General features: G+C 44.8%; 1 protein-coding gene across 1 annotated transcript in view; it reads left to right on the forward strand.

Moving 5' to 3' along the window:
- The first annotated feature begins 10,364 nt into the window (after positions 1-10,364).
- The window catches only part of LOC126521522 (U3 small nucleolar RNA-associated protein 6 homolog), a 104,727-nt gene continuing 88,281 nt past the window's right edge, over positions 10,365-26,810 (forward strand). Inside the window, exons 1-6 of the mRNA XM_055065805.2 lie at positions 10,365-10,580; positions 10,685-10,765; positions 16,248-16,289; positions 16,375-16,446; positions 16,661-16,729; positions 19,353-19,416. Coding sequence (XP_054921780.1) covers positions 10,485-10,580; positions 10,685-10,765; positions 16,248-16,289; positions 16,375-16,446; positions 16,661-16,729; positions 19,353-19,416 — 424 coding nt within the window. The 5' untranslated portion in view covers positions 10,365-10,484. The remainder of the gene's footprint in view (positions 10,581-10,684; positions 10,766-16,247; positions 16,290-16,374; positions 16,447-16,660; positions 16,730-19,352; positions 19,417-26,810) is intronic.

Here is a 26,810-nt window from a genome sequence, read left to right on the forward strand (position 1 = left end):
CATCACCTACTGCTGCCGCCTTTGTTATACTTCTTCCTATTAGAGATGGGACGTCACAGACGCTTTACACTTAGAAGACAACAAGAACTTGTATACAAGTATTTACAGGCAGTTACATATAAGTGAAAACTTGGCAGAGCCAAAGGTGCAGAGCACCGCTCCTTTGCCTAGAACACTCATGAGAGGTAGGGAGTTTGGTTTTAAATCCTCCGTTGCTCCTCCTAAACCACCTCACAACAAATTGCAACAAGCCAGTGATCTGACCGGATCGACTGGGACTTGGCATGCACAGGATCGCTTCTCATTCTTCGCATTATCCCAAACACTGCCAGAAAAAGAAAGGAACAGGAAAGACGTATGAGACCTAAAATGTTATCACTCACTGTACAGGGCGTCTACGAAACGGGAAAACCGGGAATTCTCAGGGATTTTGAGTAGTCTGGAAAAACTCGGGGAATGTGTGCCTCTATCAGGGAAAATTAGCTGTAATTGAAAGGGCCGAAAGTCGCGGTAATGCTTGCTCGAGTAACAGACAGGAATCGTAATTATGAACGTCTTTGACGCCCTGTTGTCGGCTGGAGGAGTTGCCAGTGTACACAGTCAACGACCGACTTTCCGGATTCCCGATAATTTGGACGGCTTCGCGGCACCACTACGTACACCATATAGTCAATGTATCAGAACGTCTGAAATTTCGGACGCAAGGACTCTTCGCCATCCGATTTTCCGAACCTTGTGCCGTGACCGTAGGTCCGAAACGGCATTAATCAAAGCCACCACCGCTGCCATTTTGATTACCTCGCCGCCTCGAACCGGCGCTCCCGCACGCAGATCCGCTGGCAGCCGTAGCCACCACTGCGGCAACGCTAGGCTTAGCTGCTTCGACGTTCGCTGTGAAGCTTCTTGCCGTTGGGTGCCGTATCTTTTACTGAAAGAATTCGCTGCTGTCAGCAATCAATGCTTGGACTCCGCCTTTGTTGTCCTCGCGATTGGCTTAGAAGCTTGGAAAACGCGGTGCGTTGCATAATACCGGTTCCCGAAAGTCAGCTTTGCCTCTGTACAGCAATCTTACTTGGTAAAGCATATGCTAAAGTATTGCAGTGAAGCATAACGAGCGTGGGAAGGGGCTATTGCCACGGGACACAGTATGTATTCCTTAATTATACACGCGTACACCCGCCATTTCCTGTCACATACGAGCACCGATATGCCTAATACGTGTACCGACAGGCCTTCAGAGCGTTTTCGAATGTGCCCGTGGGGGTTTGAACTTTTAAAGGGCAGTAAATGACATGCATTTATTTTTTCCAACTGGCCGATTTTTCGGACGTTTTCGCGGCCCGTAGGGAGTTCAAAAAATCGTATGTGGACTGTGCAACTGACCAAGAAGATGCTTCAAATGGTCCGTGGGGCGAACGAGTGGCGGAAGGAGGACAAGAACAGAAAGGACACGCATTGAAGAATTAACGGGAAATTTAGGAAGCTTGCTTCCGCGGTTTTGAAGGAGCTTGAGCTCAAAAAACGAAGTGTTGGCTGATGCCGAGATGCAGGTGTCCCTCATCCAAACCAAATAAACTCTTTAAAGCAGTGAAACACAACACTGAGGTGTTGTGTGCGGGCTGAGAGTGTCGGGACAGTTGAGGTTGACTTACGAGCTGTTGAGAAAGTATCTCAGTTGTGACAAAGCCCGGGCCTCATACTACTGAGCTTGCTATCAGTTGATAGAAATAGCTCATATTCTAAAATATTTGCTTCTGTATGAATCTCCTTTTCATTCGTATTTGAGAACGTCTGACTCGATTTGCATTTTTTTTTTTCGAAGACATTTTATTTGCCGTGCATTTTACTAACCCTTCCCTTCTGTTCTTTTTTGAATAACATAAACAATATTGCTTAGTATTCAAACTGGATTAAGTTGTTTCCTTTTTATTTATTTTTTTATATGCTTACTGGAACTGTAACAGCATCGGGCGATATGGTTTCAGCCAGTCTTGACATAAAACATAGTTATGCGTCACTCAGGGAATTTTGCAAACACACTCAGGGAAAACCTGGAAAACTCAGGGAATTTGGAAATGTCAACTTGGTAGACACACACCCTGCTCACATCATGCTGTTCTCGGAACTATTCTGTTGACAAGGAACGTGAGAATGTGTGTCTCTTGCACTACAGACAATGAGACATCCATAGGTAAAGTGGCAACAGGCACTGAACTGTGTAGAATGCAGGGGCACATTAACAAAATTGGCATCTGAGTGACACATAATATGCCTATTGACACCAAGGGCCCAGCAACAATGGCCACACCGCATTCCAGTGGGGATTGTTTCCATGAAACCTTCAAAATTGAGTGCTTGCGAAATGCGAGTTGGCAATAATTTTCACTTCCATAGCTTAACTGTGTTCAGCCCTCCTGCCTTGCGACACCATCCTTTACAATGTGGTAGGTATTCTTGTATCTTGATGTGTGTGCAAAAAATGTGCAGTGCTGGCATAATTGTCCAAAATTTGCTTAAGCATTGCTAAAAGTCGTATTGATGTCTCTTTTTCAGCAGTGCTTGCACTTACATTTTGAAGCAGTTTTCAAAAGTACTTCACAGTGACCATGCCTAGTTTAGCCTAATATGAGTGCCAGGTATATGACTATATTACTGTTAAATCATTGGCTCGTTTGCACTGAAACTCCACACATATAGCATGTCACTATGGGTACATTTCAATATTGTGCTTGCTAATTGTATTACTTGCCTGTTTTACGTAGTAAATCTGAAGTGTGCATTGTCAGCTTGCTGCTACAAGATCATGGCACAATCTTTCACCACTATAATGAAAGGCGCCTTTCCCTGTAGTGGTGAAAGATAATTAGGCCATTATTCCATTGCAGCAGAATATTTTTTCTTCTTTTTCTTGCGTACTTATGTGTAGTTTTTCATTAGGTTCACACATAAAGGGGCGGTACTGACAAAAATTTTTGAAGTTGTAGGAACTCTAAGAAATGCTTTTTTCACGGAAAAGGATTATGCTTAGCAAGTACGGAGGTTGGCAAGCATAAGGTATTCTAATGGCGCGTTTGTATACATACGAAGCAGAAGGGAAGGAGCAGTGGAATATGAGGAAGAGGAGGACTTTGCTTTTCAGTCTGGCAGCCTCATCCCATCCAGTGTTTTCACGCCGAGCCTTCTGAATAAACACCTCACGCCTTGTAATGTTTCTGGTGGAAGTGCTCGGTACGAAGTTCGACCACAGAACCTTTCCCTTCAAGTCTTCGCCACAGTCGTCACCTTGCTGGCCATCCGCGATCGCCACCCAACATGTCCAGTTATGCAGGTGCTTTAATGTTCTTACCTCCTGTTCCTTAATTACCAGCTGCATAGGGAACCACACTCATACGGAGGAAAAGTTGCCGAAGACGTCAATGAATGGCTGACGCATTACGAAAGGGTAAGCAAGAGTGCGTTTGGCCGGCATTCTCAGATCACGAACAGCAGGTTGCCATTATCCCTCAAGAGAAAAGTTTATAACAGCTGTGTCTTACCAGTACTCATGTACGGGGCAGAAACCTGGAGGCTTACGAAAAGGGTTCTACTTAAATTGAGGACGACGCAACGAGCTATGGAAAGAAGAATGATTGGTATAACGTTAAAGGACAAGAAAAGAGCAGATTGCAATGGGTGAGGGAACAAACGCGAGTTAATGATATCTTAGTTGAAATCAAGAAAAAGAAATGGGCATGGGCAGGAAACGTAATGAGGAGGGAAGATAACCGATGGTCATTAAGAGTTACGGAATGGATTCCAAGGGAAGGAAAGCGTAGCAGAGGGCGGCAGAAAATTAGGTGGGCGGATGAGATTAAGAAGTTGGCAGGGAAAACATGGCCACAATTAGTACATGACCGGGGTAGTTGGAGAAGTATGGGAGAGGCCTTTGCCCTGCAGTGGGCATAACCAGGCTGATGATGATGATGATGAAGCAAGAGCAACAGATGGGACTCGAAGTCGCAACTTACAAACGTAGCAGTCTCACTAACAGACACAGCGCTTGTCTGGTAAGAGAATCATGAGGACACCTTGGCAACCTGGCACACTTTCGTTGAAGAAATCAAACGCTGTTTCGGTGACACCATTGCCAAAAAGAAAGTGTGCCGAGTTGGTTCTTGCCTAAAGGGCTCAACTTGCTGGTCAGACTTGCCCTGCACATACTGAGGAGATCCTTAGGTTGTGTAAGTAGGTGAACCCATGTATGTCAGACGAAGACAAAGTTGGCCATCTACTCAAGAGGCTAGCAGAGGACGTCAATGATTTCCTAATTGGCAAGGATAACTTGAACTCTGTTTCTGATGTCATATATAACATTGACGCACCTTTTGTTAGCAGTCTTCCTAAAGCCCAGCATCTTTGGCGTCGGGTGCTTTAAGGAACCTTGCTTGAGACTTCTGTACTCAATTAAGTAACTGTCGCAACCAACTGCTGGGATTTCAAAGCTTATGTCCGCTATGAATAGATCACATGGTGCGCCCTTTCTGACTTTATGAATGACATATCCACACAGATAATAAACAACATTGTCCCCTATGTTTACTCAAGCATAAGTGTGCTCATTGCAAGCACATTCTGGTGAGCTGCTTGGCTCCAGGCAACTTATCAACGTCGCCTCAATGGCATTGCGAAGACTACTTTTTCTTTTTTTTTTTTTACTTACAGGCTTCTCTCGTCTGCTTGAATGTGTCGTTGACGCCGACGAGCACAGGGCCTGGCACACCTTCCACACTACCACGTAGCGCTGTTTTAACAGGTGTATACAGGCTTAGAAGGCGGAATATATCTGCGTGAAGTTGATTATAAAAGGATGGGACTCATATCTCAACCGAAGGAACGCACTAGTCCAATGTATTGCTGAAAAAACATGAGTAAGGGAATTTCCTAGCAAACAGTGCAATGTGAATACAGTCACAACAAATGTGAACGCTGTGCCTTACCTCCAGTGGATCTTGATTTAACTTGGCTGTTGAAACATAGAGTGCACCTGGACGCAGCAGATCATCGACAATGTCTAAAGTCGACATCAGAGTTACTCGCAGCGACTTTGTCGTTTGTTGTGATGCAAAAAGCTTCAGGTTCTTTTGAATTGAATTCTGTTCTGTCAAGTTTAGAAGTTCAAAAAAATCTTTGATGACCTGAAATGATTAGTGCAGCAAGTTTATAGCCCTTAGGAAATGCGCACGAAGTTCACAGGCGGTGGTCTAGTACACTATTTCGTCGTAGAATGCTCGCAAGTTTTTAATAACACACACACAAAAAAGAACAGGAGTGAAACCAGATTAAGTGATAGTTAGGAAGGGCGCTGCACCATCCCTAGCTATCATTTTGTCTCTTTCTCGTGGTTTTTCTTGTTTCATTGCCGTTTCATTGTTTCATTGCAGGCATGTTTGCTCACAAGGCGAGCAGCATTTTCCTGGCACATAAATTTAAGAAACACAAGCAAAACGTGGCATGCTGCTGCACACATCGGCGTCTCTGTCTGCCCGCACAAAAGTTGCTCGCACCGCCCGCCTTTGGACCGATATAAAATCCCTTGATAATTTGAAAGTAGCGGCACTCTTTGAGCTCTGCCGCCGCCGCGTGACCTCCTCGCCTCCTCCTCGCCCCTTGTGCGTTCCCCTGCAGCAACCAGTTTTGTCCCCGTTTTTCTGCACAACGATTGGTCTCCCTGCTGTTGCCCTTGGAAACGCGCGGATCTTGAGTTTTGCTTGTGTTTTTCTTTTTCGTTCGCACCATTTTCCTCCTGAGCACGGTTGGCTCAGCACTTTAGCTCGGCGTAGCGAACGTTGTACGCTGTGTTTCCTGCTCTATGTGCTAGTGCTATGCCGGGCTGTTGCGCATATAACTGCAGCAAGAAGCCGAGATGGTTATGCCGTTTTTATGATACCACAAGGAAAGCGTGATGGCTTGCGCAGGAAGCAGTGGCCATGCAACGTTACTAGATAGGACCCTATCTAGTAACGGTGGCAGTGGCTGCATGACATTGGCCGAAAGAACTTTGTTCCGACAAAGAACAGCGTTGTTTGCGAGTTGAGGCGTCTTTCTTATAGCTCGTAGCAAAGCATCCCGTAATGCTGCATTTTTTTTTTTTCAGTCTTCCGGCTTGCTCACCAGTGTTTTTGTTGCGGTTGTCCTCAGTATCCTTAATATTCTGGGGCGGCTCCATCACCAGTTGTTATTCAGTCGGAAGTGCAGCATATAGATTTTGCTTTGCGCCCTGAAAAAATTAGTGGCAAGTATACGCGTGGTATTGCAGGTGATGAGCGTTAGCATAGTCAACATTGAGTTTTTTTTTAAGTTTTAAGGCGAAAGCCTTTAGATCTCTATGTTTCAAGGTCGCGTTGTAAACTGGAAGTATCACGTGACCCAAGGAAGGCCAGAGGTGACCCAAAGCATGTCCACCCCTGTATAAGAGAATGATTATCCAAGTTAATTAATGGATCATTAGTGATTGACATAAGGTGGATTAGGGAGGATTAAGGTTGATTAGAGTGTATTAAAGAAGATTAAGGTGGATTAGAGCGCGCTAAGAAGGATTAAGATGCATGAATAAAGATTAAGGTGGGTGGCAGAGGATTAAGGTGGATTAAGGTGAAGGGGTGATGAAAGGGTATTAAGACCAATTAGGGTGGATTAGGGTGCATTAACAAGGATTATGGAGGATTAAGGTGGATAAGGGAAGCTTAAGGTGGATAAATGTGGATTAAAGTGAATTAGGGTTGATAAAGGAGAATTAAGACCGATTAGGATGGATTAGGGTAGACTAAGGTGGATTAGGTACCATGGAGCTGGATTAGGTTTGATAGAGGTAGATTAGGGTGTATTAAGGTAGATTGGGACTATTAACCAGGATTAGGTTGGATTAAGGTGCATGAATACGGATTAAGGTGGATGACGGAGGATTAAAGCGGATTAGGGTTGATAAAGGGGGATTAAGACCTATAGGGTAGGCTAAGGTGCATTAGGGCTGATGTAGGTACGTTGTATTAAGGTGGATTGAGAGGATTAAGGTGGATGAAGGAGCATTCAGGTGGATTAGGGCGGACTAAGGTGAATTAGGGTTCATTGAGTATTAAGACCGATTAGTCTACCATAATCCTCCTAATGCACATTCATCGACCTTAATCCACCTTCATTCACTTGATTCCACGAAAGTCCTCCTTAATGTACCTTAATCCACCTTCTTCGGCCTTAATCTACTCTAACCCTCTTTAATGCACTTTAATCCTCCTTAATCAACCCTAATGCTCCCTCATTCACTATAATCGCCCTTAATCCACCCGAATCCACATTCGTCTACCTTAGTCCACCCTAATCCTCCTTCATTCACTTTAATTCATCCTAGCCCACCATAATCCTTCTTAATGCACTTTAATCCACCCTAATCGTCCTTAATGCACCTCAACGCACCTTCATCGACCTTAATCCAGCCTAGTCCTCCTTTATGCACCTTAATCCACTTCATTCACCCTAATGTACCTTCATCGACTTTAATCCTCCTTAATACACCCGAATTAATCTTAATCCAATCACTAATCAATCATTACTTTGCTAATCATTAATCATCTCTTATACGCGGGTGCACATGCTTTGGTTCGCTTCCCGCCTTCCTTCGGTCACGTGATATTTTCTGTAGTTCACAACGGGACCTTGAAACAGAGGTCTAAGGCTTTCGCTTAATAAGCCACACACAGAGGGGTGTGTCACAAGCAATACTAGATCAGACGCACGAAGTAAAGCATCTGATCATGTGGCAGAAAAATTGTCTGGAGTATAGAACTTGCCTCAAAGCTCCCTTTACATCGGTATACCCCGTTCATACGGCTTTAAGAAAAAAACCAACCTCCTCATAAACGTTGCCTCCAGCATTATCGATGCTGTTATTAGCATTTCTCAAAAATTTCAACCCCACTGGGGCGCGCAACTGGCCCAAAATAACACGCCTCCATAGAATTCTGCGGCCCGTCTGCGGGAGCCCATAGAGTTACTGTATATGCTACCAAAGGTACCGTATATGCTACCAAAGGTATATATATATATATATACTGTGTACTGTATATGCTACCAAAGGTATATGCTACCTTTGGTAGCATATACAGTAACTCTAGAACGGGTTGGTGGGTTGCGCCACGAAGCTCTTGTTACTATATTGCCTAATATCCTACCTAGGTTAAACAATGAAAAAAAAAAAACACTATGAACTACCACGCCCAAATTTTCTGATCCCCTATTGCGAACCGTGCTTTTGTACGTCTCCGTCTTTTGTCGTTTCCCTACTTTTCTTCCACCAATCCTCCAATCGCCTCTTACTAATGTCTATTGCGGACATGTTTGCTTTACCACTACTCCCGCTGAACCCAAGGGCTTCAAGGAGGCCAGTGGTGCCTAAATCGACCGCTGGGTAGACGTCTTCACATTCTGATAAAACATGCTCCGTCGTTTCCCTAGCATTACCGCAGCAAGCACATGCTTCTTCTTCCTTCTTATATCTCGCTTTATAGGTGCGTGTTCTAAAGCATCCCGATCTTGCTTCGAAATGTAATGAGCTTCCCTTTGAGTTATCATAAATGGTTTCTTTCCTGATTTCGTTTTTTCCACTTAAGTAGTTACTCATGGCAGGTTTCTTCTCCATTGCCACCACCCATGAGATTAATTCAGCCTCTCTGACTTTTCGCTTGACCTTCTTTGTTGCTGTGTTGCCCACCCCACAGGCCGCATACTTGCTGGTATGCTTCTTTTCCTGCACTGTGAATCAATGTTTTTCCTGTACAGATACCTGAACACTCTCCCAGCCCATTTACTTTCTTCCACATTCCTCAGCCGTTCTTCATACTCAATTTTACTGCGAACTTTCCTCGCTTCAAAACTAGTCCAGCCCATATCACCCTGCACAGCTTTATTTGTAGTCTTCCCGTGAGCGCCCAATGCGAGGCGACCCACTAACCTTTGGTTCCCGTCGAGTCTTGATTGTACCCCTGATTTAGAGCAAACAACCGCATTTCCAAAAGTAAGTCCTGGAACCATTACACCTTTCCACATACCTCGGAGGACCTTGTACCTATTGTATCCCCATAGCGCTCTGTGCTTCATTATGGTTGCATTTCTCTTCCCCTTTACTGTTATGGTTTTTTCCTGTGTTTCCATATATCCATTGCCTTCGTTTATCCATATACCAAGGTATCTATATTCTGTTACCCATAGAGTTTCTCACTACATATGTGTTATAGTGAGAAACTCTATGCTGTCACCCGAGGTATTTCCTGGCCCTATATCTCCACTGTCTGTTCATTTTCAATAACAGTGAAGGGGAAGAGAAATGCAGCCATAATGAAGCACAGAGCGCTATGGGGATACAATATATAGGTACGAGGTCCTCCGAAGTATATGTGGAAAGGTGTAATGGTTCCAGGACTTACTTTTGGAAATGCGGTTGTTTGCTTTATATCAGGGGTACAATCAGGACTCGACGGGAACCAAAGGTCAGTGGGTCGCCTCGCATTGGGCGCTCACGGGAAGACTACAAATGAAGCTGTGCAGGGTGATATGGGCTGGACTAGTTTTGAAGTGAGGGAAGCTCGCAGTAAAATTGAGTATGAAGAACGGCTGAGGAATATGGAAGAAAGTAAATGGGCTGGGAGAGTGTTCAGGTATCTGTACAGGAAAAACATTGATTCACAGTGGAGGAAAAGAACTAGGAAGCTTACCAGCAAGTATGCGGCCTGTGGGGCACCGTTTATAAACGGTGCTGTGGGGTGGGTAACACAGCAACAAAGAAGGTCAAGCGGAAAGTCAGAGAGGCTGAATTAATCTCATGGGTGGCGGCAATGGAAAAGAAACCTGCCATGAGTAACTACTTAAGAGGAAAAAAAACGAAATCAGGAAAGAAACCATTTATGAGAACTCATAGGGAAGCCCATTACTTTTCGAAGCGAGATCGGGATGCCTCAGAACACGCACCTATAAAGCGAGATATAAGAAGGAAGAAGAAGCATGTGCTTGCTGCGGTAAAGCTAGGGAAACGACGGAGCATGTTTTATTAGAATATGAAATGTGAAGACGTCTACCCAGCCATACCCAGCGGTCGATTTAGGCACCACTGGCGCCGAGGCATCGGCATAGGCATCGGCGAGCCGCCGCCGACGAGCGCTGAACAGATCGCTGAAGCAGACTACAGCGAACAGAATATAACTAGCGCCGCTCTTATAGTATGCTCTGTCCCTTGCGGCAAAAGGGGCGAACTAGACTAAGCGTGCTGGAGCAGGGAGATTTGTGCTGGTCTGGAGTCCAGTAAGTCGTACTTGTCACCATGGGGTTTCTAAACCACGGGCTTATGACTGTTTTGCGGTTCTTTCTGTGCGGCGCACGTGCGGCGTGTGCGCGTGACAACGTTGTCGTCTGACAGCATTGTGTTTTCAAGCTGGCAATATAATTTTAGCATCTAGAAGATGGCGGAACTCGTTCAGAAAAATATCGAGGGCTTCATCCCCGAATTGGAGCTAATGGAAAGAACTGGTCTAGTCACGAGAGGTCAAGTCAGGCAAGTGCTCTTCAAGCCGGGTGTTCACCGAATCTCGGTTGCTATCGGCGTTTGCTTGAAATTTCTGCTCATAATTAATATTGACGTGGTGGTTTGACGTGCAGAGAGATCCTGAGGCGCAGAAAACGGTTCGAATATCGCCTGCGTCGAAGAAAGAAGTCCAAAGAAGACTACTTGACTTACATTCAGGTATGTTAGATTGGGCGAACGGCTAGATCTCGTGAATACGAACTGGGAGAATGCATGTGCACATAAAAGGTGATGCGAGATCGCTCGAATTTAATCTTTTATACTCGCGTTTCTTTGCGCTTACCTCCCTTTAGTCAATATATACTGCCAACCAGCCCACATCGCTACCCTTGTCAAGCCCACTCTGCTGCCCTTATTTGACGATTGTTTTTTTTTTTGGAAGGTGTTTATTCCTGACCACAGCAGCTCGAGTCAAAACGAAAGTCGTGTGCCCTTAAGAAGTCTCGACTGTTAAATGTAAGAAAAAGTGCTTTTGATGCTGCTGCTTAGTATTAAAGTATTAAAGAAAGAAAAAGAAAGTTGCATTGGAAGTGAAAGTTGTAAGAGTTGAGGAGGTCGTAGTTGTCGGGAGGACCTTGGGACGACAGGGCTAGGCGAGCAGGATTTATTTACAGGATTTACATTTAAAACAAGACATACATTCACAGTCTAGCGTGACTCCCATATGGAGCCCGCAAGACTAACATACAGCAAACAGCTTACGAGCACACAGCTCACGAGTACATTTCTAGCAACGACAACAAGCACTCAGCTCACTACGACGAGCACGACAACGAGCACCGTCACGCAGCCGACAACCGCTGCTTATAAGCACTTGTCCCCCCCTTGATTCCAAGCGAACGGAAACGTTCGTCCAGTCATCGTTCGACGTCACCGAAGATGACCCGCCCTTTTGGAGGAGGCGGACTCACATACTCGTGTTGCACACACACACACAGGTGTAATGGTCCGGAGCCGACGTCAGAGGGCTTCGTAGAACTCTGCTCCGTCAAGGGTGGCGCTGGCGGGTAGCACATTCCTGAGCTGACCCCACGCCACAGTTCTCTGAAGTGCGCCCCGTCCGGTTGGTTGGGAACACATGCAGCGGACTGAAATAGCTGGCACATTGCCACTCCGTCCGGCCATTCCTAACACAGTGTGTGTGTCGAGCTCTGTGTGCATGACAACCCCTAGCAGTCTAAATTAATCTGGACGGCTCCAGTGCGGTGCCCTCTTTGTTTCAGGCCTTGTTGCCTCGGGGCTAGCCTCATGTGATCGATTTTTCGTGCGACGGAGATTGCTGTCGCTCAAGCCCGTGGCTTGCCGGTGAAACCACATATGAGCGACGGCTGCAGGGGACTCTGTTACGCACTTATAGAGTCGCACTTTCAACTGCAATTTGCTCGTCAGTTTGTGAACTACTGCCAACAGTTGTGCCACGACCTCTTTTCGCCCATTGCTCAACGGCACAATTTCTGGGATCGAGCGGCGGCATACATCGGCACCACCACATTGCACCTTGCACAGCTAACCACACAGAGCACATTTAAGGCTTCCTGGGGCATGGAATTCAAAATATTTTGGTGACTTTTTCAACCTTGCGTGCAATCCACAAAGACGGCAATCCGCCTTTTTTATGGTGCGACGGCGCAGCCTCCCTTCCCTAGCGGTTTAGTCACAAAACGTTTTGGAAGGGTCGTACGCATGGCCGCGCGCCAGAAAGTCCCCTGACAAAAAAGAAATATAGCACTCGGATGCGCGCTGCTGCAAACACTTGTGCCGTCTACCGCGTTGAAACTCGACTGGTAGCCAGACGTTGGTACGGTGCCGTAAGCGTATGCAGCGTAAAACTGCAGCCCCACTTTAAAACAAGAAAGTGGTCAGGGCTTCGTCCGAGTTGTCAGGACTGCACCGTGAGCCAGATATACAGTGGCCACATTTCATTGATGGCTAGCAGATTTAACGAAAAACCCATGCGTTACACTTGGGCGACACTTAAAAACATTACGTTGCTCAAGAAGTCTTCTTGCAGCGTCGGCCCTCACTTGCTGGTGTTGGCAGCGTGTGCTTGTCTTACACGTACTCGTTTAAGGTGCAGTAACAGTGGGTCGATACGAGACCAACAAGATGCTCACACCGACGTATGATTGGCCGACTATTTAGACTGTTTAGCACAATGCGTTGCTATGACCATTTTATCATACCAGGCTGACGACGCAACCGATGAGCATGAGTTGCAATACTGCGATAGGCTTTCTTGTCAACGGCACTGACAAGTGTGCTGCCCATCGTTCGACCGAACCCCACGCGATCGGCTGTCAAACCGACAATGCAATAGCGACAGTGTCTCCGCTTGCCTATATAATTAATCACGCTCAAACTGAGTCAAACACTCTTACCAAGTTGAAATGCACAAGCTTCAACCCTCTCAAGCCATGCACATGAAGTTTGAGCCAATATTGATTATCTTCAGCGAAGGTCAAGCCTGGTGCTGTCGAGTTCGGGCACCCGCTGCCGGCAGACCTGAACTGAAAAGTAAGCAGTTAGGACGAAGGAAACTGCTTTTATATTTCAGTACTGGCCTTAGCGATTTGAAATCGGCTACTCTTACTTTGCACGGCATGTACACAATAAGCGCTTATTGCCAGTGTTGCACAGCGCTGTGCCAGCATCTGTATATATCACCATTCCCGTAGGCTGCCAGTCGCATTCGCTACTTACGTGGGTGGGTCTGTACGTGTTATGCCAACGCATTTCTCAATTTCAGAGATTCACTATTTAACTCAGCATCGAACGGCAAGCAAAAGCCGGTGCATTTGGTATACAGCTGCATAAACATCAGTCTCGCTCAGTTATACCAACAGTGTCAGTGATGGCATCCACGTATTCGTGAGAGTACAACATGGCCTATAAATGAGTGCATATGCGAGCACAGTTTTCCCTAATAATGTTTTTTTGCAATGTGCCAACTGCAAGTATGATTGAGTAATAAAAAAGCGAGAATCTGTAATAAATAAACGAACCTTAATATATGTATCTGGGTCACAGTTGTTGTTTAAGTGGATCGGTTTCTCATCAGCCTTGACTCATCTCAGGCTGGATCAACACAGGATATTTGCGCAGATATGTATGTTTTGTTACATTTTGACATCGTTTCATATAAGCGGTGCACCTTTTCCACAATCTTTGACGCTAAGAAAGATCTGCGGCTGTATATGTTGATGTAAACAAGTGAACCTTTTCGATAAACCCGACACAGAAGGCTGCGCTTAAAGACTTCTTGAATATGCAAAATGTCTAAATAATGTGTAAAAATGCAAAAAGTGAGCCCCAAGTGCAGAAATCAGCGACAACAAGCTCCAACTCAGCCGTGTTGGCAAATGGAACTCGGCATGCCCTTATCGGGCGCACTGTTTGCACAAGCGCACTCAGGCCTGCTCGCCCAGTAGTTGGTGAGTGCTACGTTGCTTCCAGGAAAACCATGCAGCCCCGAATAAGCCATTAATAATTATTCACAATCTACGAAACGCACAACAGAAACGCACTCAATGCAGGTGCAGATACACAAATCAACCGATGAAAGCCCTGGCAAACTTCTAAAATGTTTTCAGCGACATGCGGCAGAGGGCAGCACAGGAAAAATGAAAAAGGTGGATTGCATTTGTTCGTATTTCGTCTCGAGAAGCAGTGGTGATGGGCTCTCAACACCACGAGCTGCACCAACCTAGGAGGTGGTGCTGGGCAGCACAATATGCTTGACCGTATGCTTCGGTGCTATTTTCTCTGTTAACAGTGAGCGTGCACTTTCCACTGCAATTTTCCTGTGAGCGTGGCAACTACTGCCGACAGTTCTGCCCCGTCTTGTTTTGTGTCCATTGCTCAAATGGTGTGATTTGTACATTGCAGCCAAAGCACCAAGCTTCACACAACCACACCAGACATGTACACATTACAGAAAAGTAACCAATTACAATTAGAATTACTTCATTCAGAAATGTAATTCATTAGTTATCAATTACTCTTCCACAATAGGGATCGAGCAATTAGCAAAATATAATTGATTAATTTTAATTATTTTCCTCCAATTTTTATTGACGTTGCACAAATGCAGTAAATAGGACAAGCTGGGTTTGCCTTAACATGTTGTTTGTGTCCACTAACAGGTGCTTTTAAAAATGTTTGTTGGTATTATTATCTTGTTTTTGTTTTTGTGAGGAAGCCAGCAGCGCCACTGAAAACTCTCAATATGTGTGTGTGAAGGGTAGAATTGTGTTAGAATGTACACCTGTGGGCAAAAGTATACGGTCCACAAGGTCGCATGAATTTCTTCGTTATTAATGTACTTAAACTATAACTGACGAGTGCACTGGAATGTTCGCAATGCCAACTTGGACAGCAGTCCTTAATTTCAAGTTACGTTCACAGGCAGAGAAGAAAATCAGCTTTATTGCGCAAACCCTGCTTCATGTACTTTTGCTCATGGATGTACAAACATCTTGTGCACAAGATTGCGGTGACTCAGTACTGTGACAATCAGGCCAGGGCCTTTTATGAAATGCACTGCTTCATTGTTGCTGGGTCTTGGAGAAGGTGCTTCTGGTAGGGTCAATGAAAAGCTGAAAAAATTGTCCGCGGGTGATTTCCTGGCATCAGCGCCTGCAGTGGCCGTTGCTGTCGAGCAGCACTGGTTCAAATCCTCGGCCAACGTCTGGTGTAGCATTAAGGTGAAATGAATGCTGAGCATCCTGGTTTGACTGTCTGAACATTCACAACCGCGAGGCTGATGCGTGGCATGACAGCATGCATTCTACTGTAGTTCTTGACAAATTCAAGGGCTAAAAGCTGCAAGACCTGTTACGGCTTGGCTCATCAATAAAGTAACTAGTTAAATGTAATTGGATGCTGAAAAAAAGTTGTTCAATTGCAGTGAGCATTATCAAAGAAAAAGCAATCAATCAGCATTTACAAAGTTACCAAAAATAATTGATTACATGTAATTTGTTACATAAAAGTCTCAACCACATGGAATCTTTTCTCATTAGCACTTCCTAGGACACCGAATTGAAATCATTTTGGCAGCTTTTCAACTGTGCATATAATCCACATATCCAGTAACAGTGTTTTTTTTTGTATTTTATCTCAAGTTTCAGCAGCGACGAATACGCAAAACCATGGGGCACACTCTTGTGGCATAACGCACCGAGCTGCGCCCGCCTGTGGAGAAGACGTGCTCCACCGCTACATGAGGCGGAAGAGTAATAGCGTGGAGGAAGCCCGTACTGCACTCTGGCTGCTCATTGTTGCTGCGCGCAAAATTGCTCAAATGGAGTTTGGGCTTAAGCCCCAGCAACTGTCTTCTTTTCTTCTGTCCCTTTTCAAGAAATGTATTTTGTGCCACAAAGTATACCTAGGAAACCCCAGCAACAATCAAGTGCAGGTTTTAAAAGCCTGTAATCACAAAAGAGTAATACACTTCTGACCTGCATAAACAAGAGAATGTGCTTATTAGCTTGTTTTATTGTCCTTCTGACTCGTTGAAGCTAGATTGATGGAAACACAGGGCTGACCGAATTGAGAAATACTGTTATAGTGGTGGGTTCAGAATGCTTGCTGTGTGCATGCCTTGTAAAAGAGATACTATATTGCATTTTATTTCTTTCAGTATGAATTGAACCTGTATGAGTTGCTTCAAAAGAGAAGAGCGGTAAGGGCTGCTACTAATACACATTTGCTGTGAACTGTGTGCATTTCACTCTAGCTGTTCTGTGTTGATGTTTTGTTTTCTCCAGAGGCTCAGAATAACAGACAAAAGACCCGAGATTGATCTCATGATTGCAAAGAGGATCAACAAGCTTTTCAAGGCAAGCTATATTCCTTTCTAACAAAACTTGTTGCTAAGCTAGTTGCTTCATGATTTAAGCACAAAAGGTATGGCACTAAGCAGACAAGGACAAAGTGAGGCACTTCGTTCTCGACTGCTCAGCGCCGTACCTTTTCTCCTTATATTCCTCTCTGTTGCATAAAATTGACAAGCATGTTTGACAACATTAAATCTGTTGTGATCTTTCGTCGCAGAAAGCTGTACTGATGTTCAGTGGGGACTCGAAGCTGTGGCTGTCACACATTGATTTTTGTGTGCGCATGGTGAGTGAATTCTTAGTGCTATGTTGAAGGTTGATAGTGTTCATCATCGTCAGCCTATATTTATGTCCACTGCAGGATGAAGACCTTTCCCTAAGATTTCCAATTATTCCTGTCCTATGCTAGCCGATTCCAGCTTGCAGCTACAAATTTCCGAATTTCATCACCCCGCCTAATTTTTTTCCATCCTAAACTGCGCTTTCCTTTCCTTGGTACCCATTCTGTAACTCTAATGGCCCACCAGTTATTTGCTCAGTGCATTAAATGACCTGCTCAGCTCCATTTTTTTCTCTTGATGCCAACTAGAGAATCGGGTGTCCCCATTCGCTCTCTGATCCACACTGCTCTCTTACAGTCTCTTAAGGTTACCCGCCGTGGTTGCTCAGAGTGGCTATAGGGTTGGGCTGCTGAGCACGAGATTGCGGGATCGAATCCCGACCACGGCGGCCACATTTTGATGGGGCGAAATGCGAAAACACCCATGTACTTACATTTAGTGCACGTTAAAGAACCCCAAGTGATCAAAATTTCCAGTCTCCCACTATGGTGTGCCTCATAATCAGAAAGTGGTTTTGACACGTAAAACCACGCAATTAAATTTTTTTTCTCTTGAAAGTTATGCCTAACATTTTTCATTCCATTGCTGTTTGTGTGGTCCTTTACTCTTTCTTGAGCATCTTTGTTAACCTCCAAGTTTCTGCCCCATAGGTTAGCGCCGGTAGAATGCAATGATTGTGAGCTTTTCCTTTCAACGACAGTGGTAAGCTCCCAGTCAGGATTTCATGATGCCTGCCATATGCACTCCAACACATTTTTATTCTTCTGTAAATTTCCTTCTCATGATCAGTGTCTCCTGTGGGTAATTGACCTAGATAGACATGCTCAAGCACAGACTCTAGAAGCTGATTGGCACTCATGGATTCATTTCCTTGCCAGGCTATTGAACGTTTTGTCTTGCGCGTATTAATCTTGAACCATATATTTACGCTTTTTTGGTTAAGGTCCTCAATAATTTGTCGCATTTTATTCCCAGTGTTGCTGAACAAGACGTCATCTGTAAACCGAAGATTGTTGAGATATTCACCGTTCATCCTCACTCTTAAGCCTTCCCAGTTTAATAGCTTAAATATACTTCTAAGCATGCAGGGAATGGCATCGGAGAAACTGTTAGATGCCTTTAAAAAAAACATTGCCTCATGAAGGTTACCTTTTATTCTGCGAACAAAAGCGTAGCTGGCAAAATCTTTGTGATATATCATGCTACTTATGCAGAAGATTGATAGGCAAGGCTAAGAAGTTCTAAGAAGGCCTGGTTCTAAGAAGTTTTCTTCCATAATAATCTTGATGGGTTGCATGTATCGCAAGTTTTTGATATGACTATATTAAAGTGAAGCTTTGTCTCTTCCTTTGACTTTTCTACCACTGCTGCTGTCTTTCACGCCACGTGTGGGAGGGGGGTTCAGAGCATGTGGCAAGGTAGAGAGAAAAGACATGAGAAAAAACTCGTTTGTACCTTTCCATCACGTCGCATGTGCACAATGCCCTCTGGAGCTCCCTGGGTGTTGCCACTTTAGCCTCTTTACATACATAATTGAACCATCTGTGACCCCCCAGAAAAGCATTGCAAGAACTTCAGCGCTTACCCTTCTACTAACGTGCAAGTCCAAAGGGTAGGTAGATAGAATGGCAGAGAGGAGGCAGGGAAAGCAGGCAGAGAACGGGTATAACCAATGCAGTCGCGAAATGAGTGAATAACAGCTTTGCCACTCATAGTTTGCATTTCCCGTACTGGGGGGAGGTTGGGAGAGGGAGAAGGTGGTGTGAGAAGGCAAGGAAACGCTACTACACAGTAACAGCGTTTCCTTAGACACGGCAGCGGTTATGGGCGAACTGAAGGTACCGTACGGTACGTTTCTGCTATTTCTGTAAAAATAAACTGCAAGTTTGTCAAGAAGACAACTGATCAGGGCTTGCAGATGCAAAGCCGTACTAAATCACTGTAAAGTCTAGGTGACGCTACGAAAGCAGTCTCACATCAAATCAACACTTCTGTTCCCGCTGCGGTAGATTAGCGGCTATGGCAGTGCTCAAGATACTGCGTTTAGATGGGATCGAAATACAAGAACGCTCGTGCACTTAGATTTAGGTGCACATTAAAGAACACCAGGGTGTCAAAATTACTTCGGAGTCCGCCATTACAGCGTGCCTCATAAACTGGTTGTTGTTTTGGCATGTACAGCCCCATAATTCAATTAATGTTTAACACTTCTGCCACAGTGTTATGTGCCATGTGAGGCAATGACAATGCTCAACCCTCTAGGAGGTTATATGAACAATGACACTCAATAATGCCTGAAACAAACACGTCTCCATGTGAGTTCTGTGTAAAGCACAGACAAACAGCAGTGGTGCACGCAAGGCAATGTTTAACATCAACTAACCTTACTTGTATTGGACTAAATGTTGAAGAAATTAAACATTTGCCATCAACATCACTACTAATTATCATGAATTAAAGGAAACAGCACAGGAAGCTTCACTTATATCAATTTCCACAGTGCGTGGGATCCGCATAATTTTTTATAGTCTTTCCTTCTTTTTAACCCATGCCCGGGACATTTTGCAGGGCTGGAACCATGCTGTGGGAACACTTTACACTCGCATGCTAAATCTCCACAGTCACAGGCCAGGTGAGCTCTCTTTATGTTATTGCTGTTCTCAGTGTGCCCTTCTGCCTTTCTTTCACCGCATACCATATTTACTTGATTTTAATGTGCCCTTGATTGTAACGTGCATCTAATTTTCATGACCGCAAGTGGTTGCTCACTCACCGGCTTTTTGTAGTAAGAGAGAGAGTAAACGTGATTTTTACTGACCTGTAAAAAAAAAAAAAAAAACTATTGCATCCCATTTACAGCGAACTGGGCACCACTCTTCATTGCTGTCGGAGGCCTCCTTAATACTATCAGCAACCCAGAACATTTGCGGCTTTTGAAACACTACATTTAAACGCCTTGCAGACCCTACCAGCCTAATAATATTACTGAGCGGGCACAAAGCTACCACAGTTTTTACAGCAGCAGCAACATTGCATTGGATAACAGAAATGTTTAATGCCAATGCAGTTTTGGTTTGCACTCAAATGTAACATGCATATAATGTTTCATAAATCTTTCCAGAAAAACGAACCCATTAGAATAGAGTGAATATGGTACTTGTGATGTGTGCATGATGCCCAAACATTTTATTATTGCAATAGCAATTTTATGGACACTTGAGGCACATTTCTGCTGTTGCTGTGATGTACCATACAAAATCCAAGAGTCATAATATCATCACCATGTGCTGTATGCTGTATGTGCGAGTGAAAACTTGCGAGGATGTGCTGACGATTGTGGCTCAGTCTCGCACGCGCAAGGGAGGAAATTGAGGAGGAAGTGTGCCATGTTCCGTCGTGCACGAAGCACCGGGGGTAGGGGAGGAGCGTTCTACTCTGGCAGCGGCTGCTTATGGAGCCACTGTGCTTGCCCTGTCTTGAAAGCGATCTGTGACACATTGGACAGAGTGTGCCGAGTGCTGATAGCTTTGTGTGCGCTGTGTTCTCACAGCTTAGTTCACATTGAATCAGAGGCAGCGCGAAAGTCAATTGGCTGGCTGCTTTCTCTATCCAGCGTTTTGGCAGCGAGTGTGCACGGTCATTCGGTGAGATGTGTTCACGTTTGCTTGCATGCGTGTGACACCATGCTTGTTATTTTAGTTCATAAGCGAATGTTTACAAGTTTATACAGCGGTTACAAGTACTATCCTTAACTTGTATAGCTGTCTACGATTTGCTATCGCAGTTGATGCTTCGCCTTTCGGGCAAAACTGCGACTTTTTATCTTTTAACCGCTATGTCTTTGTCTTCCTCAGTTGGCTGTGTCAAGTTTTTACATGTGGCTGCTGTTCTTGACATCATTCCTTCTCATCACGCTGTAACTTGCCGCAGAAGCTTAGCAGCTGTGGTGTTGCGCTATTAAACAGAAGGTCATGGGTCAAATCCCAGCTGCGGCAGCCGCATTTCGATGGGGGTGAAATGCAAAAACGGCTGTGTCTCGTGCATTGGAGGCATATTAAAGATCCCCAGGTGGCCAAAATTAATTCAGAGTCCCCTACTATGGCAAGTCTCAAAATCAAATCATGGTTTTGGTATGTAATACCTCAGAATTCAATTCAATTCTCGTCACACTTTCTGAATGTATGTCAGCATGAAGCAGAAAGTGACAAGACAGCTATATGTGTTCTAGTAAAACATTTTCTTGTGTGATTAGATTCATAACTTACAAGGAAAACAGAAACGTGAAAGAAACGATGACAGAGTACACAAGACTGGCACTTCTGGTGTGCCAGTCCCGTGTACTCGTCTATTTCTTGTGTCTTTCGTGCTTCTGTTTTCCTTCTCATATATGTGTCTTGTCCCTTTCTGTTTTGTGCTGACTTACATTCACAGGGAGGTACCAACTAGCCCAAAATAGTACCTTACTTCACTCTTTCATTAAGCCACTCCTTCCTATGTTGTGACCTCTCACTTGTTAAGCTGACCATGCTATTTCTTGCTATCGATTATCAATCTTCATTGTATTGCTGCTCTTGTTTCTTTTTGTACAGCCGGACCATGTCACCTCTCCCCATACTCATGCAGTTGTCATACAGTTCCATGTTAACATACTTTCTTATTAATTATGTTTATCATGCAAAATATTTTCTCAGTGGGGCTATGCAAGAATGAAATCCAGAACATTATTGTATTGTGCAGGTTCCAGAATGTATTACAGTAGAATCTCAGTGATACGATCAAGCCTGATATGAATTTCGGGATAGGAATTTTTCAAAAGTCCCGGCCCAATTTCAGTAGCTTAGAACTTGCTACCTGCCATGGTTGCTTAGTGGCTATGGTGTCTGGCTGCTAAGCACGAGATCATGGGATCAAATCCTGGACACAGTGGCCACATTTCGATGGGGGCAAAATGCGGAAACATCCGTGTACTTAGATTTAGGTGCACATTAAAGAACCTCAGGTGGTCCAAATTATTCTGGAGTCCCCCACTATGGGTGGGCCTTATACAGTCGCCGACTGTTTGTTCTGACCTCACGGGGACTGTGGAAATGTCCGAAAAAGCAGATTAAGAAAAGAAAAAAAAAATGCTTTATTTCCACGCACTTATTCGCGCTCGGCAGTAGGCTTGAAGAAATTGTGAATGCGCCGTTGCACTCTGTTCGGTTTATGCGCAATCAGATAAGCCTGAATCTCAGAGAGGGCCGTATGGTCACTATAGGTGGCTGAAAGCACAGTTACTGCTTGTACACGCTCCGCATGCGACGGCAGTGTAGCACATGCTGTGTCATCTTCCGACTCGGAGTCATCGTCTGGCGGTGCAGCAGGAACCTGACGAATGATCTCGTCGTCGTCAAGTTCTGCACATGTCAGTACAGCAGTGTCAGAACCTGTGAAACTGTGAAACGAGACGGTGTCCGGAATCGCAGTGCAACCACTGCGCAGGTCTTGGCAGAACATTTTCGGTGTCAGTAGGGAGCACATTGGAAGGCGACAAATCCTAGGCCTCCCGGCACCCGCTTGCCAACATTCCCCAGCACAGTCTGCGTGGGCACTGTCGGCGCCATTAGACACTTGATGCAATGTTTCCGTATACCACGTTGGATCACCGCAACCTCGACACAGCACACAAAGCAAACATAACCACGCTGTCACGCCGACACCAGTCGCACATAAGGTCCCTCTATAATAAGGTAGCGACATCTGCCGCGCGCACCATCTAGGAAGTTCTTGTAGCAGACGGCGCCCAAGCTAAACCGCGGTGCCGCGGCATTCATGAGGTGAAAAAATATCTGCTACGTGCGCAAATAAAATGCTACTGGTACCTGACTGGGGTGAAAAACGAAAGAGGGGCCCAACTGCTAAATCTAGTTCTTTAATATCAAATGAGTGCTGAAAGAAAAACGTTCAAGAGAGCAGAATGGGGGCTTGATCGCCTCGATTCCGCATGTTTACCTTTCGTTCGTTTGCGCTCAATCACCGCGCGAGCCTTGGTGATTGCTTGTGCTTAATCCCGTTTGCTCTGTGAATTCCTGTGCTGGTAAGTGCGCTGCGTACACATAGCGGTTACTTTGAAGGAATAATTCGTGTAAAAAAGAAGGCTGACAGATGCTTGGACCGAAAAACATTCCGACATAACGTCGCTGAAACATGCGACCCTCACAGCAACTAAACAACATCCTGTTTGTGTGTGAAAACGAGTGCGCCAACAGTCTTCTTGCCACTGAGTGCATCTGTCGTGTAGCGATTACACGACGACTGTTGTGTTTTGTGGTTCAGTGCTATGAGCCGGTGCAACTGTCATGACATTCTGAAGCGGCAGTATGGATCGTGTCAGCGAGTCTCCTTGATCGTGTTCGGGCTGCCAGCGGGATGTAATCTCGCGGCACACCAACATCGAGCGTAGTGTGTGTTCGTGTGTGAATGCGGTTGACTGTTTTCGTGAACCATGCCATGTCGCCACGTAAACTTGAATCATGAAAAGCCCTGTAAGAATTGGAGGGCCCTTGTACGAAACGCACGCGGATTGGCCTAGCTATTACTGCACTGTGTTTTGCTGGTGATCCGTGTATCGCTTCTGGCATTTTTCTTATGTTAATTTGCAGTTGTGTGTTTTTCATCAGTAAAACGGCATCGCCGATTACTGAAACATCTTCGAGTGTAAGGGAAACTTGGAAGGAACGAGCTCGCAGGTCTATGTAATGTAATTTGATATATGGTATTGCACTTTATTATTTGATGGCCAGTAGCAGTGGCTATGCAGTATTTGTTTTTAAAAGCAGAGTAATGCCGGCACTTAGGAATATATTTATTCACATATGCAATGCACAAAATATGATTAGGATGTGCAAAGTTGGAAATGACTTTTTTGGACATATTGTAAAGCGCAGTTAACAACGCGTGCACAAACACAGGAAAGTGTAAAAGTAGAATTGCTGCTGAAATTTGTGATTTTTTATCGCACGTAACCCAATGCGGATATTTGTCAGTGATTTAATGCACTTCTGCCCTACTATTTACTTGCATGCTAGGTCATACTGCACTTGCTAAGTCAGCGGGCTCATAATGCACTAAAATCAATGATCTCCACAAATTTAAGCTGTCAACATTCATGCACGCGAATGAAATACTATTGCAGCTCTGCGCACACACGTGTATACTTTCTATCCCACCTTCGTATCGCACTACGTTACTTTCCTCACATAGTCGTGCAGTTACCGACGGTTCAGTCTTTCCATGCAATTCTGTGCTAGCATACTTTTCTTCTGGTTAGGTTCTGGTTGCCACGCCGGATGCAAAATAACTTTGTTTCATCCTTCGTCCAGTGTCGGCACCCAACCACACAGCAAAAAGGCATTTTGGCCCTCCCGGAATGAAATTGTCGCAGCAATGTGCATAGCACAACAGGCGAAACGCATGCACTTCGCCCGGCGCGCAGGAACTTTCAGGGGCTGAGCAAGGTCACGTCACCGATCAGCCTATCGCTGGCGTTGTCGGCTGGATCAAAGCCTTTCTCTACTTTAAAATTATTGAGGGACTTTAGTCGCACAAACGAAAAACGTGGCCTACTCGCAGCATCGTGCGCGAAGGAACAAATCAGCTGCTGGATTGTCTTCACATGGCTTACTAAGCTGAAACCAGAACTGCTGTAGCCACGAACCAGGCAGAAACGATGATGATGAGCAGGGATTTGCAGCAGTGCCACTTCGTGGGACAGCAAGGAGGCTCCGTTCAAAACAAAAAAAAAGGGGCAGAGCAAGGTCACATGTCACCGATCAGCCTATCGCTGGCGTTGTCGGCTGGATCAAAGCCTTTCTCTACTTTAAAATTATTGAGGGACTTTAGTCGCTCAAACGAAAAACGTGGCCTACTCGCAGCGTCGTGCATGAAGGAACAAATCAGCTGCTGGAGTGTCTTGACATGGCTTTTACGTTACATGGTTTTACGTTACAGAGCCGTGCGCGTCTCTCCCCCTCCTTCAAAGGGACACTAAAGGCAAATATTAAATCAAGCTAAAGTGATAGATTAATGCTCGAGAACGTCTAGGGCAATAATATTATCGGGAACGAAGCTTTTGTAATCGAGAAACTGAGGTAAATGCAGCACACGATTTGAGACTCACTCGGGACATTCAAGTGCTAGCCCGACGACATAGGAACTCCTCATTATAATTCTGTCAGTAGTACTCAACCACACGTAATAAAAAGATCATTGCATAGCATTGTAAGATGAAAGAAAATGCTACTTGTCCAGTTCTATTCGATTTTTAGAAAAAGAAAGGAACTCGTTGACCATGAAGGAAGAAAAAATTGAGCAGTGGCCTTGAGGTCGCTCTTTGGGAAGCCCCCGTGATGCCGGAAGTTGGCGTTACTCTGTGATCTTGTCAGGGCAGGTTCTCCTCTCTTGTTTACATTTTTCACCTTCAGCGCGCAACCATGCCAGGCTGTGCAGATGTGAGCGCCATAGTGATACGACCAACAAATCCAACCACGATGGACCATCTAGAACTACCCAGACAAGAATGCTTTAATCAGGTTGCACATTTCTGCGTTGCCGAAACAACACTTTTCTTAACTTCAGGCGAAAGTTTTTTATTGCTAAGGCGTGCAGCCACTTCGCATAAAATTATGCTATCATCCTCATGCTATTTTTAAAAATGATGATATAAATAAAAAAGAACAAGAATTTCGTTTTGGACTTGATGCACTTATATACCTAATGTATGTCAATGACCTAGCTAGTCTTGAAAAAACGAACAGTGCTAAAAGCAAGGCCAAACAAGAACAAGACAGCACACTATTGTGTGTCTTGTTTGCAGGCCAGACATGTTGCAGCCTGGTTAACAGTGGGGATAATCATTGTTTTCTAGCCAGATCTTCTATGAGTGGTACAGCCACAGCTACATACCTAAGAGGGCGGGTCGCCTATTAATTGCGCTTTCGGCATTGTGGGCATGCTATATTATTCAAAATTTAAAAATACATGAACGAAGCTTCGCACTAGCACTTCGATAGTATCATAAGGTGCAAGTTTCACTCACTTTTGGTGACCTGCTGTCCGAATTGTTTGAAGAGGTGTTTGGAAGTAACTTGGAATCATGGTATTGTAGCCATCACGCGACGCATCTTGTTATTTCATAGCACTCTAGAATTGATGATGCAGACAGTCTGAAGCAGGGCTGCTTCCTGTTTAGAAGCCTTTGTGAAAATTATGGCATCCATAGTTCGCGGTAAAATAAGAGCCAGTAGCTCCGAGAAATTTGAAAGTGTCGTGTTTCCCGACACCTGTCTATTCTGAAAATTGCCAAGGCGTTTAGTTAGGGTGTGCTCTTCACAGCGAGCAGGCACGTGTTATGACGGGGTAGGCGAGCCTCAGCTAGGCAACTGGCCACGGCCGTCTGGTGTTGAGCAATCAGGCAGTGTTAAAACGCACTCCCTATGTCCATAATATCTGCCAATGTTGTCCTTGATACCTTTTATGTGCATCGGCTCCCCTCCTCTTATCCATCATGCCACATCCCTTCTTAAAATTCTTTTCCGTTAGTCACTGTCAGATTCTAACGTTCATCGGGTTGTTGAACGGCGCAGCAGCCCCTAACATTCCTATATTTTGTTTCTGCGTGGACATCGAGGCCATTCACCTAACTGCCCTCCCACCTGTTTGTTGTGGCAGTTTCTTAGCTTCCCTGGACTAACACTCCTGTCCTTGATATATTTTGCCATGCGCAAATCAGCGTTCTGTATGTCTTTCTTATCCTGTTTTTTGCCCTGTTTTCATTCTTACCACCGTGTACAAACTATCCTAACAGCACGCTCTTCTCAAGTTTATTAACATAATGAAAGTCAGAGACAAAATGAATGTGTAAGGCTTGTGCTATACTTGTTTTTTTTTCTCCTTTCTTATGCTCTTTTTTTTCTGCTGCGAAAGATGTATTTGTTCAAAATGATTAGAGATACATTATTTTGTCTTGTAGATCGGCCTGCATGCCGA

The sequence above is a fragment of the Dermacentor andersoni genome, chromosome 6, assembly GCF_023375885.2.
Source record: "Dermacentor andersoni chromosome 6, qqDerAnde1_hic_scaffold, whole genome shotgun sequence".
NCBI classification, from domain to species: domain Eukaryota; kingdom Metazoa; phylum Arthropoda; class Arachnida; order Ixodida; family Ixodidae; genus Dermacentor; species Dermacentor andersoni.